General features: G+C 39.6%; 1 protein-coding gene across 1 annotated transcript in view; it reads left to right on the forward strand.

Moving 5' to 3' along the window:
* The first annotated feature begins 507 nt into the window (after nt 1–507).
* The window catches only part of LOC121694603 (opioid-binding protein/cell adhesion molecule homolog), a 42,324-nt gene continuing 22,040 nt past the window's right edge, over nt 508–20,791 (forward strand). Inside the window, exons 1-6 of the mRNA XM_042074811.1 lie at nt 508–951; nt 1,955–2,002; nt 3,626–3,922; nt 12,555–12,590; nt 12,790–13,095; nt 13,289–13,597. Of these exons, the coding sequence (XP_041930745.1) occupies nt 927–951; nt 1,955–2,002; nt 3,626–3,922; nt 12,555–12,590; nt 12,790–13,095; nt 13,289–13,597 (1,021 nt within the window). The 5' untranslated portion in view covers nt 508–926. The remainder of the gene's footprint in view (nt 952–1,954; nt 2,003–3,625; nt 3,923–12,554; nt 12,591–12,789; nt 13,096–13,288; nt 13,598–20,791) is intronic.

The following is a 20,791-nucleotide window of genomic DNA, read 5'->3' on the forward strand; positions in this document are numbered from 1 at the left end:
ACAACCTTTAAGGGTGCCTTTAAAGAGCCATGACATAGCATTCAGCTAGACTAAATGCTCACTGTCACAACCTAGTTTTCTCCACACACACAGGCAGACACACACCTATTATTAACGGTATATGTCATATTATGAGCTCAAAATGTAAGTCACACAGTCTGTATCTTGGTCTTGTTCCAGATGGGGGAGATTCAGTAGTGGTGCATGCCTAATATGAGTCCATTCTGATATGTTCTGATATATGTGATGTTTTAAGCGACCCACCCCATATAGGTGCAGAACAAAGTAGTCAATGACAAAAACATGATATAAGTTAGACACAGCATGAAAGGAGAGGTTAGGGTGAAGGTGGTTGCAAAGTGTATTGCAGAAGCAGCAAGAATATAGGTGGGCTAGAGCAGCTTAAAACAGGTGTCCTGCATTCATTTAGCAACCTGTAGGCGTAACAGGGGATCAGCTGAAAGGTCAGCTGGTTGAGATCAGCTGATTGAGGCTTGAGCTTGAGCTTGTGGCCTGCCTCAACTAAGACTATGCTCAATTGGTCTTGTCCTGCCTTGATGATGATGCATGCTTTTTTTAGTTAGCATTTGCATGTGACTTGGTAGAAGCGCACTGTTTTAATGTTCATGTGTTAAGACATTTATGGTTCATCCCCAACATTCATTTTCATATTTCAATTTCATGTTTGACATTCACGTTTTAGCTTTTAATGCTATTAATTGTGGTGGGAGGAACAAGGCAGAACACTGACAGGAAGTTTTGAAGTTGTTCCTGGACGTGTGTGTGTGTGTGTGTGTGTGTGTGTGTGTGGAGGGGGCAGAGGGTCCAGTTCCAATTCCATTTTTAACTTGCTTCCATCACTGCACTTCACAGTAGACAAGAGAAGATTCTTCTTTTTGAAGCTCGCAATCACAAATAATTCCACAATGTTTGTAAACTTCTCACTACCAAGTAAGTACAATATTTTTTTCAGAGAATAGCACACCAAATCATCACACACATCATACATAAACTAGAAAATGTAATTTCGAGGAAATTACCAGTGCATGAAAATATAAATATACTGTATATTAACATAAAATGCAAAACAAACTTTTATTTGGAAACAGTTGGCAGGAGTCATAGTTGATAACAACTGACAGTTGAAATGTCTAAACAGTTAAATAGTTGAGTAGTTTAAATAGTTAAATTATTTAATAGTGAATTATTGTAGTGAGGACATTTATTTTGAAACAGTTGTGGGCAGAGGAAATAGGAACAGAATCTGTAGTCTTAATAGAGCCAGATTGTATGCTTAAATCCTGAGACAGAGTATATAGTTTAAAAGTTGAATTTAGATAGTGTAATGGATGTTGATAGGCAGATTGTTTAATGGATGTTGGTGTATAGTTTAATGGGTGGATGAGTGAATGGTTTGAAGAGGTTAGAAAGTGAATGGATAGAATGGATTGAATGGATAGAAAGTTGGATGGAATGTGCCTTATATCCTTGTAGAATGGAGAGACACAGAGAGAGTTGGCCTAGTTAAGCAGAAAGCAGTTGATACAGGTGCAATCAGTTTAACTGGCCCTTTGATGGGTCCTAGTAGTGAGCAGCTGGAAGTTGATACAGGTGCAAATCAAGTTAATTAGCCCATTGTGATGTCATCAGCCCATGTTAAGTCTATGGGGAAAAATAAGCTTGTTTTTTATTAATATCATATATTATAAAAAAATACATTCCCCACTTGTCCATTTCAAGACCTACGTTACAAAGTTTGAACAAAGTTTCTACGTTAAACGGTTAAAGCTGAATTAGACGCAGAAATTTGGTGGGAAGAAGAAGAAGAAGACTTCGGATAACAGAACAGTGCATTTTCATGCACTGTAATTAGACATAACATAAAGTAATACCGGTAGTCAAGTTGTACAGCATGTTAAATATATTTACATAATGTGATTGTTTCAACACACAGTAACTGCAGCAGTGACATTGGCACATCTGGTTATAGCACAAGGCGCAGGCAAGTGTATAGTTTCATGTGTATATACAGTATATATATATATATATATATATATATATACATATACACACACACACACACACACACACACACAGGTGCTGGTGATATAATTAGAATATCATTAAAAAGTTGATTTATGTCAGTAATTCCATTCAAAAGGTGAAACTTGTATATTATATTCATTCATTACACACAGACATATTTCAAATGTTTATTTCTTTGATGAATATAACTAACAACTAATGATGCAATGCAAAAAAAGTTTTTTTCGAAATGTTGGCCAACTGAAAAGTATGAACATGAAAAGAATGAGCATGTACAGCATTCAATACTTAGGTATGAGCTACACCAGGCGCGTAACTTAAGCGTTCCGTTCGAGTAGCGTCTGCTGCAGCAATTAGCTTCCACTATAATCAATGAAACTGGCTACACTAGACGTGATAGTGGCGCGTACATTTGAGGAAAAAAAAAAAATAGACCAGTCTTTAAAAATGGATTTTACGTATCGCGAACGGAACGCTTCAGTTACGCGCCTGGTGTAGCTCATACCTCCTTTTGCCTGAATTACTGCAGCAATGTGGCGTGGCATGGAGTCGATCAGTCTATGGCACTGCTCAGGTGTTATGAGAGCCCAGGTTGCTCTGATGGTGGCCTTTTGCATTGTTGGGTCTGGCATATCGCATCTTCCTCTTCACAATACCCCATAGATTTTCTATGGGGTTAAGGTCAGGCGAGTTTGCTGGCCAATTAAGAACAGGGATACCATGGTCCTTAAACCAGGTACTGGTAGCTTAGCACTGTGTGCAGGTACCAAGTCCTGTTGGAAAATAAAATCACCATCTCCATAAAGTTGGTCCACAGCAGGAAGCATGAAGTGCTCTAAAACTTCCTGGTAGACAGCTGCGTTACCCCTGGACCTCAGAAAACACAATGGACCAACACCAGCAGATGACATGACACCCCAAACCATCACTGACTGTGGAAACTTTACACTGGACTTCAAGCAACGTGGATTCTGTGCCTCTCCTCCTCCAGACTCTGGGACCTTGATTTCCAAAGAAAATGCAAAATTTACTTTCATCAGAGAGCTTATCCCTATTGCTTGTACACTTTTTTCTACCACAACTTTTCCTTCCCTTCGTCTCTCTGTTAATGTGCTTGGACACAGAGCTCTGTGAACAGCCAGCCTCTTTAGCAATGACCCTTTGTGTCTTGCCCTCCTTGTGCATGGTGTCAATGGTCGTCTTTTGGACAACTGTCAGGTCAGCAGTCTTCCCCATGATTGTGTAGCCTACAGAACTAGACTGAGAGACCATTTAAATGCCTTTGCAGGTGTTTTGAGTTAATTAGCTGATTAGAGTGTGGCACCAGGTGTCTTCAATATTGAACCTTTTCACAATATTCTAATTGTCTGAGATACTGAATTTTGGGTTTTTATTAGTTGTCAGTTATAATCATCAAAATGAAAAGAAATAAACATTTGAAATATATCAGTCTGTGTGTAATGAATGACTTTTTTGAAAGGAATTACTGACATGTATAGTTTATTATTCAATTAAGAAATTTAAAGGCATCTGCGAAATGAAACATATCCATTTCTCATAATAGTTTTTTTTTTTTCAGATATAGAACCTGCACGGATTTTTGGCTCTACTTCACGTGTTATAATAGGCCAAGATTTTGATTTGAGGTGCAGCACGTATGGATTAACAAAAGCAAACGAGCAAGTGTTTGTTTACCTCTGCAAGAATGGTGTCGGCCTACAAAGGGCCACAACCACAAGTCACGACATCCCTTTTACAATCAAAAGTGCCACACTAAACCATACAGGAAACTACAGCTGTGTGTTCTCAAGGAATAAGCATACTCCTGCTGAGGTCAATGTAGAGGGAGACATGCCAGTCTTTATCAAAGTGATTGGTGAGTTTCTTATTACACCGGCAAAAGACACAATCCACAATTCTAATACAATGCATGTTCATACAGATGTGATCATAACCTTCAGGGATTGTTTTAAGACTTGTTAAATTGCAATTAACTTATTTGCCTCCCTTATTCACCATTTATTTACCAATGGTCTGTTGTATCTGTAGACTCAAAAAAATCTACGAATGTTTACACACGGTTGGGAAACAATTTAGTTCGGACTAAACCAAGCCAAACAATATATTGTTTTAGGAGCATGGAAATTAAGGGTGTTCCTTGATTTTTAGCAGTGCATTTTGGAATGTGTGATAGTAAATGTGACAGCCATTTGTGATAACCACGATTTAGCATAATGCATGGCGACAATCAAACTAGAAACTTGCAGTGAAGTATAGTCACATCTTCCGAGCTTCCATTAAGATAATTTAAGTGGTGACACTTTACTGAAAAAGCTGAGACACTACTGCCAGTCTCTCTTTGAACAGATTTTGTACACCCCGCGATAATTACTGTAGATGAATCCAAAGTAAGTCAAGGGGCAGAGGTGGAATTCAGGTGTACTTCGGAGGAGAGTCCAGACACAGACATCCTTCATGCATACCTCTGCAAGAATCACCGTGTCACTGATGTGAATATATGGGATTCTGTGAAGAAACAAGCTCGTTTTCATATGGGACGAGTCCAAGTAGATGGCTCAGGCAACTACAGCTGTGTGCTGTCCCAGAGATTGCTGGCTGCAAAGGAATTGGACATGTGTGGAAGAAATGCAGTATTCCTGCAGGTTTACGGTGAGAATTACACAAATAGGAAATTACATGCCAACTGATGTGATAAACTTGACAAAACAGCTTTTTTGGCCACTGACTACTTTAATGAATGACATTAATTACATTACATTTGTCATAATGCCATAATGTCCTGTGATACTAATGTCCTCCTATGATTATTACTGATGGCACTACATTGCTGGTTTTCTGTCTAGACACACACCCCGTTGGGATTGTTGTCAGTGAGTGTATTTGTCATTTTCTTTGAAATTCTGTAAATAAATATTCTGTGAATATTTACTGCTTAACACATACCATCTGTATCTATTTTGTTTTAGAGTCTGAAGGGAATCCAAAATGCAATGAGAACCTCTTTCGGATACTGTGCTCTGTTGGAGTGGCTATGATAGCTGTGGTTGTTCTGGCCAGTAGTCATATTTGTCGACGAAAGGGTAAACAATTAATTAAATATATCACTATAGACTATGATTCATTAGGGACAAACTATCTGTTTGACTTTACAAATACAGATATGGCCCTTCTTTCATAATTGTTCACTTACTCATTTGCACCATCACCATGACACTCACTCACACAGAGCACCTTACTGTACCTTACTATGCACAGAGAATCACAGGCTCAGTACCTGCCTCAGTCATTGCAAGCGCCTCATGATTAATCACCCACTATGTGTATACTGTTTTTAGACTTGATTTAGATTTTGTGTTATTTAGTATCATTTGTATTTTAGTATATTCTTTATCTTCTACTGTCCTTATTGCTTAGCAGTGTTTTTTTTATTTGTTTTATATTATATACTTTTTTTCTGCTGTTATTGAATGTGTGTGTGATGTCTGTATGCTACTGAGACCTTGAATTTCCCCTTGGGGATCAATAAAGTATCTATCTATCTATCTATCATCTTCATGTCCTTTTGAACATTTCAGATGTGTGTGAGGGACTAGAGGAGCCGTCCCGTGTGAGCATCCCCATGGTGACCCTAGCAGTTCCCATGGTATCCCTGCCAGAGAGGACTTAGCCACGCAGTGCTCCACATGCAAATATACTTGTGTGTGTGTGTGTGTGTGTGTGTGTGTGTGTGTGCGCGTGTGTGTCGGTATGTCTCTGTATGTCTTTATGTGGGACAGGGACAGTGACAGTGTTTTGCGATTCTATATAAGATAGCCAGTATTCTATGAAATTTGCAGGTTCTTCACTGAAAACGTTAGCACTAACAGTGATTTTCTAACGACATTAGTTATTATGATGCTGAAATATTACTAAGTAAATTCAGCAGGCTAAAATAGCTTAAATATCTATGTCAAATAAACTGTATATTTGACACAATTGATCCTTTTTTTTTTTAAATCCCTGCTATTTCCAATTAAATCATAAGAATTGAGCACTTCTTTTCAACAACAAATTGGTTAGATGTTATGGAATGTTGTGTGTTTCAGTTTTCTGCAAACAATAAAGATACGTATTTTAAAATGACAGGAATTTGAGGGTGGTTTGTGCCAACATTATGTTACAATTGTCCTGGTGCTTTAATTTGTACTTATTAATAATGTACTTATAATTATTAAACATTTTGAGGCACACTGACGTATGTGGGTACTTTTACACTTTCCCTGATTGTGAAGTTATCCAAAAGCTGATTTTTGCACCCTAATATTAACATTTGACATGTTTAATATTAGGCTGCAACTCAGCATGCAGAAGTACACGCACAAAATGTAGATAAGGCTGGCTGTGAATTATGTGTCCCTACAACATCACTATGCACTAGATTTGTATATGCATTTTAGTTAGCTAAAACTTCTTAATTTTTCTGAGATGTTACAATGATCACATAATGATGTAATTTTCTGAAAAGGTGTGTGTGTGTGTGTGTGTGTGTGTGTGTGTGTGTGTGTGTGTGTGTGTGTGTATTCATAGAGCATCCACATGTATTTGAAATTGAAACCCTTCACACAATATTGGTGGTTATATAATATAATGTTTAGACAAGACCAGCAGGTGGTGCAAAACCTTACAACACCATGGTGTCCCACTTTTGTCTGATGGTCTCAACAGACTTGAGGATAGGCTACAGACTAAAAGTTACAGGCATGTTAAATGGTCTGCCCTTTAACCACTATTTTACTGTGTTTAAAGGGACATTTTGGGAAATGAGCTTACAGTATTAGCTGTCTACAGCAGGGGCACAGCTACCCATTTTTGAGGGGTATGCTACAACAATATTGGCGCCCCCCCCCCCCCCCCCCCCCAAAAAAAAAAAAAAAAAAAACAACTAAAGCAAAACAAAAGGCCAATAATTTACACTATTACTGTGCATTAGTGTCTATTGAATATGTATTTTAAAGAAATGCTGCCAATTTGATGTTTAACTTGATGTTATACTTGATAAGTATTGATAAATGGTGCATTGCCACTTTAAGAGAGTCTAAACGGTTCTCATAACGTCCTTTTGCCAGCTATTGCTCACAATGGATAAGGCTGATAGGCACTCTAGTCTTGTTTGTTTGCACCACATTGACAACACAATATCAAGTTATTACAAGGAGCCTTCATTGTTAGGATATGGAAACATGTAACGAGTTGCTGCTAGCATGACATTTCTGTTTGCAGTGTGCCATTAAAAGTGCAGTATGAGCATGGTAGCCACCTAGCTATCTGAATGGAATAGGCTATGTTTCAATCGGCATTATGCTTAACAAACGCTAGTTAGTCTGTTAACATTCATATTTGCAAGCCTCCAAGTAGACGTCATCACTTTAAATCCTACCTGTTGCCTTTCACCGTCCACTTATTTAACTGCTGTTGCATCCCTTGACATGCCATCTCCTTTTCCCTCTTTCTTTTTCTATTTTTAGTCGTCAACAGCTTTTTTTGCTGTATCCATCTTTTTCCATAGACGGCAACTCACTACTCGTAGGCCTATCTGCTCGCCCAGCGCTCACAGCGCCCCCACTCCCTCTTCTATGTCAAAATTCTATGATGGAATCTTATGAAATAGGGCGCCTACTCTAGCCTGTTACTCCTCTAAAATGTTATAGAACATTGAGAAAATGTTGAAATGATTTAGAAACGGACAGCAGTAGCTACATATAGAAAATACCAAATATATTTTTTTATTTTTTTTACCATCGCTTTGGCGCCCCCACGGAGCTGCGCCCCTATGCGCCGCATATAGCGCATACCCACTTTTTTGCGCCACTGGCTGTCTACACATGAGTTAATAAACAAGAGGATACCCTTCTCTTCTCTGTGCATGCAATAACCCAATCTGACACCATTACCCAAGCTTAGCAATACACTGAACTGCAACTCCCTATCATGACTTAATGTGCTATCAAGACCCCTTACTGCTGGTCAAACATCAATATGGGAATATAGCACAGAACTTATATGACCTGTTCTTAAAGTTAGCATTAGTCACATCCTCTCACCCAGATCTTGTGGGCAGTGCTAGAGTAGCAGCTAATGAGCTGGGCTAGCACGTAGTAGCCTGAAAAGTTGTGGGTTCAATTCCTGTATTGTGCCCTTGAGCAAGGCAATTAACCCTGAGTTGCTCTGGTGGTAATGGCCCTTATAATATAATTGATATATGTAAGTTGCTTTGGATAAAAGTGTCTACTAAATATAAAAATGTATCGCTGTTTTGCCCTAGCACCTGCTGTGCTCAACCTTCTAAATCCTAACATTCAAGAATCCAAACTCCTGATTGGCAATGTTAGCACCCTAACTAGTTAAAGACACACTCTTAAAAAAAGGGTGCTTGTGGGTGCTAAATAGAACCATGGGGGTTCTTTGCCATGAAAATAGAACCTTTTGCCTGAAAAGGGTGCCATTTCTTACACGCGAGGATTATTTGAACTTAAACGACCGTTTATGGAACCCTTTCCCGGAGACGCACACTATGCAGTGGATTTAATGGTAAGTGGCACAAAGTTTTTTTCTCCTTTTTCCCCATTCATAATCATTGCCCGTGTGGCCTGCAAATAGAAAATGAATTGATACTTCTTTAAGCAAAAGCAAGGGGCGTTCCTCGCAAACGTGACACACATGACGGTCAGCTGTCAGAAGTAGTAAATAGTAACGTTAGAGGTTCGTTAAATATGTTAGCAGCAGCTAGCTATCATAGACATTGATCCATAATTAAGATACGTTTTCTACTTCCTTGTCAACTACACTACTGTTTAATATCCTCCCTCTCCCCGATTGAGTTAAAGCTATCTACAGCTAGCCTGCTAGCGCTAGCTGTCGCTAGCTAGTGGACATAGAAGCAAAGCAGAGCCCGGACATTTCTCTGATAGAAGTCAATGGTTGCCTAACATACGATGCAAATGATTTGACAATAACTATACTTCATTAGCAGACTGTTTAGTTAAATTACAGGGAAACCAACCAACAAGTTAGGATGGCTAACAGTAGCCAATAGTGCTATAACAGACTTTTTAAAAACACATGAGATAGCTACCAGTTGAACCTAGTTCTATCATGCTGTACAGTTAGGCTCATTGAAAATTACAATGTATTTAGTACATCTGTATAGCTAAGGCTACGGCTCTGGAGTCTGTAAGACAATACAGGAATCTAAAAGAGGATGGAACTCACTAACTCACTACAATATGTACTTAATGTCTCTATGTCTTATTTTTCATTTTAGATGACAGAGCACTGGACTGTGGAAGATGTCTGTCCATCAATTTAATTGACGGCAAGATAGTATCCATTACCTTTGACTATCTTTAAGTGTCCAATTTGTGATGTAAAGTTTTATCTTCCCAAATATTTGCAACATCTACAGTTACTTCATCAGCATCTTCCTGATTTCTGCATTGTTTGCATTATATTTAATGTAATGAAAGTCTATTGTCATACTTGCATTAACAGAACAGCAAATTAATGGGGAGACTGCTGGCGTTGACAGAGGGGATGGTTGAACAACTGTTTCCTCTGATGAAACACAGTCTTGTTTTTTAAGGGGGGAAAGTTATGCAAATCATCGTTGGTTCAGTGAGTATACTTCATTAATTTCTCCTGGTAAAGAGATTTTTTTTCATGAAGGTGTTTTAGGACCACATGTTATTTTTTTCTGCCTATTGTTTAATAACGCTCAGCATCTCCTTTGCTACTAAAACCATGAGTAGGAAAATTCTAATTCCAATGATTGTTCTTTCAGGTACCCAAACCATAAAAAATACACTGATGTCCTGTGGTGTCTGATCACTAGATATCCATTTCTTAACGACCACAGCTCATCTGGATATGTATTTTATTTTTTAACGTTTTGTTATGGAAAACATTATTCCTCAATTGAATTCCTATACTAGCCTACTCTGACTCTGTATGAGCCTCATAATTCATGTCTTTACTCAAAGGAGACCATGCTGGAGTGTCTTAGGAATAATTTTAAAAAGGAAAGGTCTCCTTTGATAAACTTGATGACAAGTTTGGTGTCAAAAGACAAAGAATTGTGGACCATGTGCCTCTGGAGGACCCACCTGGACATCAGGTGCCATTTTTACATTCTTGCTTGTCTTTAGTCCGTTTGTTTGCTTGTCTGTATATCTATATACTAGCTAGTCACAGTAGCCACTGTTTGTCAGTACAGATATCTTAATATTACACATTTCTCTTTGCTAATTTCAGAGAGCAAAAAAGTGCAGAGTGGGGGTCCAGATGTCTTCTGATTATGAGCCAACACAAGAGGTTTGTAATATGTTTGTGAATGAAATGCTGAATCATACAGCAGTTAGGTCCGGCTACATTATTTATTTATATCTGATTGAATGAAAGACTATCTGGCTTGAGAACATTTATATTATCATTGCTCACATACGTAAATTCAGTTTTGCATTCTCTACATGTCTTTTTTTTCCAGATTATGTTGGACCTTGAAGCAGTTGGGGAGGACTACCACAGCTTTTAAGAGCATATAAACGCCATAAACAATTAGTTGTGCCGTCGTCAGCCAGATATTAGTCATATAATGGACAGGATGAGGCAAACTGTCTATAAGAGGGTAGAGTAAATGGGAAAGCCAACTGAGGAGGTGATGGAGATGTTCCCATTTCTTTGGGTGTCAGAGCTGGTGAGTAGCACAGTCTTATAGTAGTATTACTATAATGTGAGTTCAGTGCTGTTCAGGAGTAAGTTCTATAACCATTTATTGGTAACTACAATTTCCTCTGTTTTGTTTTGTTTGTTCATTTGTAGATGCATCATGAAATGAAGTTGCGGTTTGGACTGGACTTAGAGCTAAGCCTGCATAACACCCTCAGTATATTGACCCCTGACGTCATCAGAGTGGCTGACAGTGGGAGTCAGAGGGAGAGGCTGTCAAGCCTACGAGATACGAACACAGATGGTTAAGTCACCAGCTTCTTCTTTTCCCTTGCACCCTTCAATTATTTAATGATAATAAGATCATTAAACTATGTTTTAATGAAATCATTATTTGTTTCTTTTGAAATTTCAGACCTTCAAAAAAGTGCTGCTGTCCTAATTTTGCCTGCCCTTTTCAAGGAGGATGACAAGTTTCTGTATTGTTTAGACAAGGTATTTGATATTTTTAACATTACAATTAACATTGCTTTATGTTCATAGACTCTTACAGGAGATCCCTTGTACATTTCTCATTTGCATAGGAACCACTGTGTTTCCAACCATCATCTTCCAGGGTGGCGATACTCCCCTCTTTGCCAGGAGAGCATCCATAAAGATGGATGGCATCACAATAGCAAGTGGAGAGATGGATGCCCTCCAATGCCTGCTGTATTACATCTTTGGTGTGGAGTACCACATGCAGATTAAGGACACACTGGCTTTTACAGAGCTTTATTTGTTCAAGATACCAAGTCAAAAAAGAGTGTCGACTCCTGTTTTGAGACTTTACAATCAAATTTGCTAGTCTTCATTAATATTACCTTTTATTATATTATATATTTAATAAATTTGCTTGATTATGCCTAAATCTGTGTGTGGCCTTCCTGTTGCAACCTTGTCCTGTTCATGTTTTTATGTGTAGAGCCAGGCACAACTCTTTCATAGTATTACAGGGCTTACAGCATGTAAACAAAGATTTGTGTAACAAGTTAATGGGTATATTTTCATTTAAAGTAAAAGCCTCCCTCTTTCCTAAACAATTTTACAAATATTATTGATAATCACTATACAATATATTCATCAGTGATCACTAGTAACCATTATCATTATTTATGATTAAACATTCAAATATGATCAACAAGTAATAAAAGGTTTTGGGGGAATGAATGAACCTCTTAAAAGGTACTATTTAGAACCCTTTTATAAAAAAATGAAAGAACCCCTAAGGGTTCTTTATATTGAACCCTCTGAAATGGTTCTATATGGAACCTTTTGAGGGTGCCATATATGTACCAAGTTATAGAACCCTTAAAGGTTCCATTTAGAACCTTTTGTTTTAAGAGTGCAGAGTCACATAGAAAGACTGCAGAGGGACTACAACAAGGGGCCGCCATGCTATTTTTTACCATAGAGGCAGGTTACCATAGAACATACAGCATATGCTCCTTAAGCACGTTTCGTACAGAAATACACATGCACACAGTCGCAGAGCTGCAACTCTTTGATATCATACATCCGCTGTCCTGACAAGTGGGGATGTGGTGAGAATACTTGTCTCTGTCTCACAAAAAGAAAAATGGCTTCTCTCGTTGTTGCGATATGTAAGTTGTTGTTTCCAAAATACTTTTTAAATAATGTATACTCTCTGATATGACATGTGCTTGTTTATTGTGTTTCTTTGTTTCATGTTCAGATGTAGTGTGACTTATTTACGCTATGTCTTATCATTTTGTGTCCATGCTTAGCGTTACTGGTTGCACGGATGACCATGTTGAATGCCGGTAAGATAGTCACTCTATGATTGCGATTGAGACTAGACTAGAACCATGCACCATGTCACTAACCAACATGTACAATGATATACAGTTCATACTTTTTACAATTAGATTGTTGTTGATCCCCAGACAAATTGCCTGTCTAGACTAAATAAAGAGCAAAAGTAAACAAATGTGTACCATCATTTTTTTTGTTCATTTAAGGGTGCTGTTACACACCCAGCGCTTATATCTGCATCAACAACTTCGGTGAAAGAAGGAGACAGTGTGACACTGAAATGCTCTATATCTGATGCTAAGATATCAGAGTATCATCAGAACATGTACCTGTGTAAGGATGGGGTTGGCATACGTATGCAAATTCTGATGCAGGAAAATATCACATCTTTCGCTCTGGATAACTTCACAAGCATGGACTCTGGAAAATACAGTTGTGTGCACTCCACTAAAAAAGTACCATCCAAAGACGTGCACTCAACAGGAAAGAACTCGGTTTTCATAAAACTTCATGGTAAAGAAAAGTTTCTTTACAGTCATGGTTTCACCTTATTTGAAGGATTTATAGACAGTAACATGAAATAGGTACACTGTTCAAAAACATTTTATCTGCAACATAAATTCACCAGACATTGTTTCAATAATAGACATGACTCTTACAGACAGGTAACTAAAATAGCCTTAGACCAATAATTTCCTTTTGACAGACTCAGGATTCCATGCTGTCCATCCTGCAACCATTTCTGGGGAAAACACTGTGTTAACCGAAGGAGGGATTCTGCAGCTCCAGTGCCAGATAACTAAACGTGAATATCGTGATCATCTTGTTTTCCACCTAAGCAAAAATGGCGTTGGCATCCCTGTGACACCAGAGAGGAACGACAACAACTCTCATGCTGTCTTCATGATCAGAAACATCACAACTAAAGACTCTGGCAACTACAGCTGTGTGTTTGTTGACGAATACATGACCCTGGAAGTGAGAGGAGAGGGAATGAACTTCATTCACATTAAGGGTGAGATCATTTTCCTGTTCTCAAAAACAGTTGTGGGTCACCTGATCCGGTACAGTGTACCAGTTCATCAAACAGATGTTTAATATGTATTAACTGACGAAGGCAAGTTAACACTAACCCTGAACCTAACTGTAAGTTAATTTTCTAACCGCATGTTAAACTAATTGTACACTTGAGGATGTTTTATATTTCCAGGGATATATTATAGCAGAGCCTGGTATTTTTTTTTTAAGTTAAAATGCAGTATATTACATAATTATCTTATCAATGTGTAATTGCTATTAAAATTATATTATTTGTACACCATTGTTACAGCCGTAGAGTAGGCATGAAAACTATAAATGGATAGACTATATGACCTGGCCTATTCTATTTATAGTTCCTACAATAGTCAGCCTGTCACAATGAAAAGGCCTCTGTCCCAGAACTCTTTGCCTTATAAATGCACTAAAGTTGTTGTTTTGCACGTTGCATCTGTTGTTAGCACATCTCTTGAGATGTTAGGAGGACTGTTTACTCAGTGCAGAGTTCTCTACTAACTGGTTACCATCACATGTATACAGTTCTTAAGCGGACAGTCCTTGATTATGATTGGCTGAATCGTGCACGCTCAATGCCTCTCTACAACCCAGCCTATCTCCCTCACGTTGACCACATTTCATTCTCACTGCCACAAATAGACAACACCCTTAGCTGTTCTAAACTCACTAGATCTTGAGGCTCATATGACCCATTTTACAGAGGGAATCAGGGACTCTCTTTCTTTGTTTGTTTCTTTCTTTCAGATATATAGATAGATAGATAGATGGATACTTCATTGATCCCCAGGGGAAATTCAAGGTCTCAGCAGCATACAGAGAACACAAACACAGCAGAAAGAGTAATTAAAGTATATAATATAAAAACACAACTGAGCAATAAGGACAGTAGAAGATAAAGAATATGCTAAATATACTAAAATACAAATTATACTAACACTTAATCTAAATCAATTCTAAAAACAGTATCCACATAGTGGTGATTAATCAATCAGAGGCGCTTGCAATGACTGAGGCAGGGACTGAGCCTGTGATTCTCTGTGCATAGTAAGGTATGGTAAGGTGCTCTAAGGTGCTCTGTGTGAATGAGTGTCATGGTGGTAGTGCAAAGGTGATAGTGGTCATGGTGATAGTGCATGAGTAAGTCCAACAGTGCAACAATGCAGAAATAAAGTAAAGTCTATATATCTATATATTTATCTATTTAAAGAACATGTATAAGTGTGGCCACATTTCGGCTGTGGCATGGAGGGGTGGGGGTTATGCATATGTGCTAATGTGCTAATATAGCACGCAAACAGTGAGGCATAAAGACAGTGGTAAAAGTGGCTAGTGGACAGACAGTATCCAAACATGGAGGGGGTGAAGAGGCAGACAGACTATGCAGAGAAGTCTATCTCTCCTCTTCCCTTAAGTGAGGCATTGAACAGTTCAATGGCCCTGGGGACAAATTACTTTCTCAGTCTGTCAGTTGTGCAAGGCAGTGAGCAAAGTCTCCAGCTGATCAGGCTCTTCTGCTTAACAATAGTGCTGTGGAGTGGGTGACACTCATTGTCCAAGATGTTGATCAGTTTGTTCAGGGTCCTTTTATCAGATAGTGAAGTGATGCACTCCAGTTCAGCTCCCACTACAGAGCCAGCTTTCCTTACCAGCCTGTCAATTCGCCCCGCATCCTTCTTCCTTGTGCTTCCTCCCTAACATACTACTGCATAGAAGAGGACGCTGGCAACAACAGACTGGTAGAACATCCTGAGGAGCTTACTGCACACATTGAAGGACCGCAGCCTCCTCAGGAAGTACAGCCTGCTTTGCCCTTTCTTGTAGAGTGCATCAGTGTTGGCTGACCAGTCCAGTTTATTGTCCAGGTGGAGACCCAGATACTTGTAGGTGCTAACCACCTCCACATTGACCCCATCAATGTGGACTGGTAGCAGAGTGGGCTTAGACCTGCGGAAATCCACCACCATCTCCTTGGTCTTTAAAGTGTTGAGTTGGAGATGATTGAGTTTGCACCATTGCACAAAGTCCTCCACCAGGCTCCTGTACTCCTCCTCTTGCCCGTTCCTGATACACCCCACAATTGCAGTATCATCAGAAAACTTCTGCATGTGGCATGACTCGGTGTTGTAGCAGAAGTCAGATGTGTACAGGGTGAACAGGACTGGAGAGAGCACAGTTCCCTGTGGCGCTCCGGTGCTGCAGATCACAGTGTCAGAGAGACAGTTCTTCAGTCTGACGAACTGTGGTCGCTCGGTCAGGTAATCTGTAATCCAGGTTACCAGGTGAGCTTCCATACCCATCTGCAAGAGCTTGTCTCCCAATCTGAGGGGCTGGATGGTGTTAAAAGCACTTGAGAAATCAAAGAACGTGATTCTCACAGCACTTTTCCCCTTGTCTAGGTGGGAATGTGTCCTGTGTAGAAGATAAGTGATGGCATCGTCCACGCCCACTTTCTCCTGGTATGCAAACTGTAACGGGTCTAGTGCATGGCGTACCTGGGGTCTGAGCATGCCTAAGACCAATCGCTCCATTGTCTTCATCACATGTGATGTAAGAGCGACAGGTCTGTAGTCATTAAGCTCACTAGGGTGTGGCTTCTTAGGGACAGGGGTAAGACATGATGTCTTCCACAGTGTTGGAACTTGTCCAAGGCGTAGGCTCAAATTGAAGATGTGCTTCAGTGGCTCCCCCAGTTCAGCAGCACAGGCCTTGAGTAGCCTTGGACACAGTCTGTCTGTCTGTCTTTCCTTCTTTCTTTCTCTCTCTCTCTCTCTCTCTCTCTCTCAAGAGACCTATTTGCCCATTTGCAAGGAAGGTCACGTTCAATTGTTCTCGTTACAGTATGTAGAATAGATCTTTGCATAAGGCCATCCTTAAAAATATTTTTGTTTGCAGTAACAGCCAAAAAAAAAAAAAAAATGGGTCGGTAGGTAGGTCAATATTTTTTTTTTTCAAGATTCAAAGTAAAAAAAAAAGTACAATTTTGGTCATGGTGATTACATAGGAATGAATTTACACAAATGTGCATATTGTGACGTAACTGACTGGGTCTTCAACCCGTGCCTTCAGGCGCACCATTGCAAACCTCATTCTGATGCAGGTTATATAGACCAGCCTTTCTCAAACTTCTTTGACCTGAGGCCCGGTCATGGCAGACTTTGGGGTCATAGGGCTCATCTACATGTACCCAGAAAGAAGGCTACAATAGCTCTTGGCCACGTTATATTGAAATTTGACTATACAATACTCAATGCTATACAGTGTATTATACAGTCTCTGCTCTGTTTCTAAGGAAGTTCCAAAAAACAACGTCGTTCTATTAAGTTTCGTTAAATAAATAAATAGCATTCCAACAGGTTGAAGCGGAGCTTTGATACCGACATTATCGATTAGTTTCAGTTTCTCTCGCGCAGACGCGCATTGAATGAATGCTCATACCACCACTTAATTGTAGGGCTCCATGTTTAATGACATCGATAGCAGAAACGTTTGTTTTCTTTTTTCGCCGATCCGCGGTTTCTTGATCAACTGCGCAGCAAATTATCAGATGAAGCACCGGGCCTAATTTCACTCCACGACTCCGTGGACCAGCAGTCTCCATGTTGCGGACCCATATTTTGAGAAATGCTGAATAGACCACAACCAATTTCAATACTCCGACACGGTCACCGTTAGACTAGGGGGGAGAAGGGATGAGAAAAGATCTGGCCACAGTTCTTCCAGAACTTCGTGCCAACTAAAAGCGTTATCAGTTTGTGTGAATGAAACGAAGCGTAGGCCATAGTGTGACATGCGTAAAACCAATGGTGTAGAGATGACGCCACAGGGTTTTATTTAAGTGAGCCACGTTTGCATGTAGGCAATTTATATTCACAATACTTGGGCCTACTAAAAGAAATATTATTTTATTGCATTTGTATTGGTTGTTTAGAGTAAAAAAAAACAATCGGTCGGTATTAACGCAAGTTTACAACCGGCAAGTCGGTCGGACTAAAAGGGGAAAAAAATAAATATTTGGGTAGGTTCTAAATTGACAGGGTCGGTCGGGTTACGGCAAACGAAAATATTTTTAAGGATGGCCTAAGGGTCATTTTTCAATCAGGATAAGCACGGTTTCATGAGGCCTAAAGAAATAACCCCTTTGAAATATCATTATTTCATTATTTTGTTTTGTGCCTACAAGTGGTATTTTTTGCACTTATTTGACCAGATGTTATCCAACATAATTACTTATTTTGGCAACCTAGACAGTGTTCTATTTATTTACAAATGCACATACTGTAATTACACGTATACATAGCATAGCCATTTTCCACTGCTCTTTATACTATTCATCCTGCACATACACTTATTATGACCGCCGCGCAGCGAAGCGGCGGTCATATAGGTTTAGTCAGATTTTTTTTTTTTTTTTTTCTTTTTCTTTTTCGCATGCCCAAATTTCCGTCAATGATTCCCGGGACACTGAAAGACCGGGGTACACGAAACTTGGTGGGCATGTAACCCCACATGGATAGCATGGAACCATTGTTTTTCGTTTTGATCTGTAGCCCCCCCGCTGGACTGGACCCCCCGAAAGGAGGGTAGGGCAGACACAGTTTTCTGTGAATATCTCGAAAACCGTAGGGTTTAGGAGGACCATTTTTTTTTTGTATGTTGATCTCAAGGGGCCATGTCAACCCATTCCATAACCACTCATTTCATGTATAGCGCCACCTAGATAAACACAAAAAAGTAAAAATGAGGTGTTGTAATTGAAGGTATCTGTGACCTAACATAGTCAAAACTGCACGAAATTGGAAGTGTAGGATCATTATGACACCCTCTGTATGCACGCCAAGTTTTGTGGAATTCCGTTCATGGGGGGCCACACAATAAATTAATTTATGTTACTATACACCAACTGGCCTGTAGGTGGCCGGAGACAGTTTTCTGTGAATATCTCGAGAACCGTAGGGCCTAGGAGGTCCACCTTTTTTATGTATGTTGGTCTTAAGGGGGCATGTCAACCCATCCCATTACCACTTATTTCATGTATAGCGCCACCTAGTTAAAAAGCAAAAAATTAGGTGTTTTCATCACAATATCTCTGGCTGACAAGGTCAAAACTGCACGAAATTAAAAGTGTAGGATCATTATGACACCCTCCGAATGCATGCCAAGTTTTGTGTACTTTAGTTCATGGGGGGCCTTACAATAAAATAATTTATGTGTACATTTAGTGACGTACACCAACAAGGATTCCCGGGACACTGAAAGACCGGGGTACACAAAACTTGGTGGGCATGTACCCCCACATGGATAGCATGGAACCGTCATTCTTCGTTTTGATCTGTAGCCCCCCCCCCCCCCCCGCTGGACTGGACCCCCCGAAAGGAGGGTAGGGCAGACACAGTTCTCTGTGAATATCTTGAGAACTGTAGGGCCTAGGATGACCAATTTTTTCCGTATGTTTGCCTCCAGGGGTCATGTTAACCCATTCCATGTGCACACATGTGCATAAACAGATACACACACGCACACACATACATTTACAGTAATCATACGTATGACACATACTCACACAGTAGACATATGTACGCATGCATGCACATGCACAAACACACATACGCAGGCAAACACACAAGCACGCACATACATACACACACACACACACCCACACACATAAACATAAATTTGTACACACACACATGCACACAATTCAAGAATTTTTCCCGTCATCTACTCCCTGAATTTTTGGTCATTGATACCCGGGACACCGAACCACCGGGGTACATGAAATTTGGTGGGTATGTAGCCCCACTAGACTTTTACGGAAAAATTTCATTTCGTCCCCGGGTATTATGTGTATGATTGACCTGGCATTCTCTGGTGGTATGCCAAGTTTCGTAGAATTTCATCCATGGGGGGGTCTAAAAAAATTAGGTTATGTGTACATTTAGTGACTGTACACTCATTGGCCTGTAAATGGCGGTGCACACATATACACACTCACACACACAGGCACCCACATACTATCGGTATTAGAACGGCCGATACATAATTACAAATTCAGTAGGATTAAAAGAAAGCCAAAATAAATATTCATCATCATCATGGCTGCATTTTCAGTATTGGCGAGAAGTAGTCGTTTGTCCACTAGATGGCGCATCGTTGCAGTGAGACGTAATTTTGTTGGAAGTTAAAAGTGGGTTGGAAAAAACAATGGACGCTTCCTACAAGGACTGTAATTTACCGCAGCGAACATCTAATAAGGATAGGACGATGTTCACATGAAGTGTAATTCCCATTTCTTCTTGAAGCCGAAATAAATCTGAGGATGTTTATCGGACATGCTTGGTTTTTACTGCAGGTACGTTAATCTTGTAATATCAATAAGGACCTAGGTAATGTTACCGTTAGCGTTGGTTGAGTGATGGAGGCATTTGATTGATTGCATTTGTAGAAAACTATAAATGCGGTTATACCAAGCAAATGTATAGCAGCACTATTTGTATCTTTCGACTGTCATTTATTGCACGTGCTACAAAATCATTCTGTGCAATGGAAGATTTACCAACGTTACACCGGTCTGATACAGTTTTGCCTATACATGCGTGAGACTGAGACGCCTTTTTATTTTGTTTTAAGTGCGTGCAGGGTGTGAGAGGGGAATCGATGTGCTTTGATTACAGCTTGGTAGTTGTAGTCTGTGAAATTAAAAAGCACGTGTGTGTGAAGTATCCAAACAATGACACCTTCATTTCATTATGGCTGCTTTAGCAAAACACCTTAAGCTACTGTGTAGTGGGTCCCATTTAGAAGTGACAACTTCATTCGCGCTTTCCTTGACTCATGGAGCTGCGTGAATGTTATTACAACTTTTCGCCACGATATGACAGTTTAAGTCCGCTTGATACTGTAAGGCGTAAGCCATTGGTTTCCAAAGGAGATTTTATTTGTGTCGCCAGCATAGCCTATTGACAATTTATGTTGTAAATAGGCCTACCTTATAATCCTACCTGTAGCTTAGGGAAGCTAACAGCTTTCTATTAGGATCTAGTTTGTTAGTTACCGTTTTGTCATAACTCCCTGATGCATTTTTGCATTTAGAATAGCCAGAGCGTGTATATCTCAATCGGAAAATTAAACAATATCGGGTGCCTATGGACTAGGC

The sequence above is a fragment of the Alosa sapidissima genome, chromosome 20 (genome assembly GCF_018492685.1).
Source record: "Alosa sapidissima isolate fAloSap1 chromosome 20, fAloSap1.pri, whole genome shotgun sequence".
Lineage (NCBI taxonomy): Eukaryota > Metazoa > Chordata > Actinopteri > Clupeiformes > Clupeidae > Alosa > Alosa sapidissima.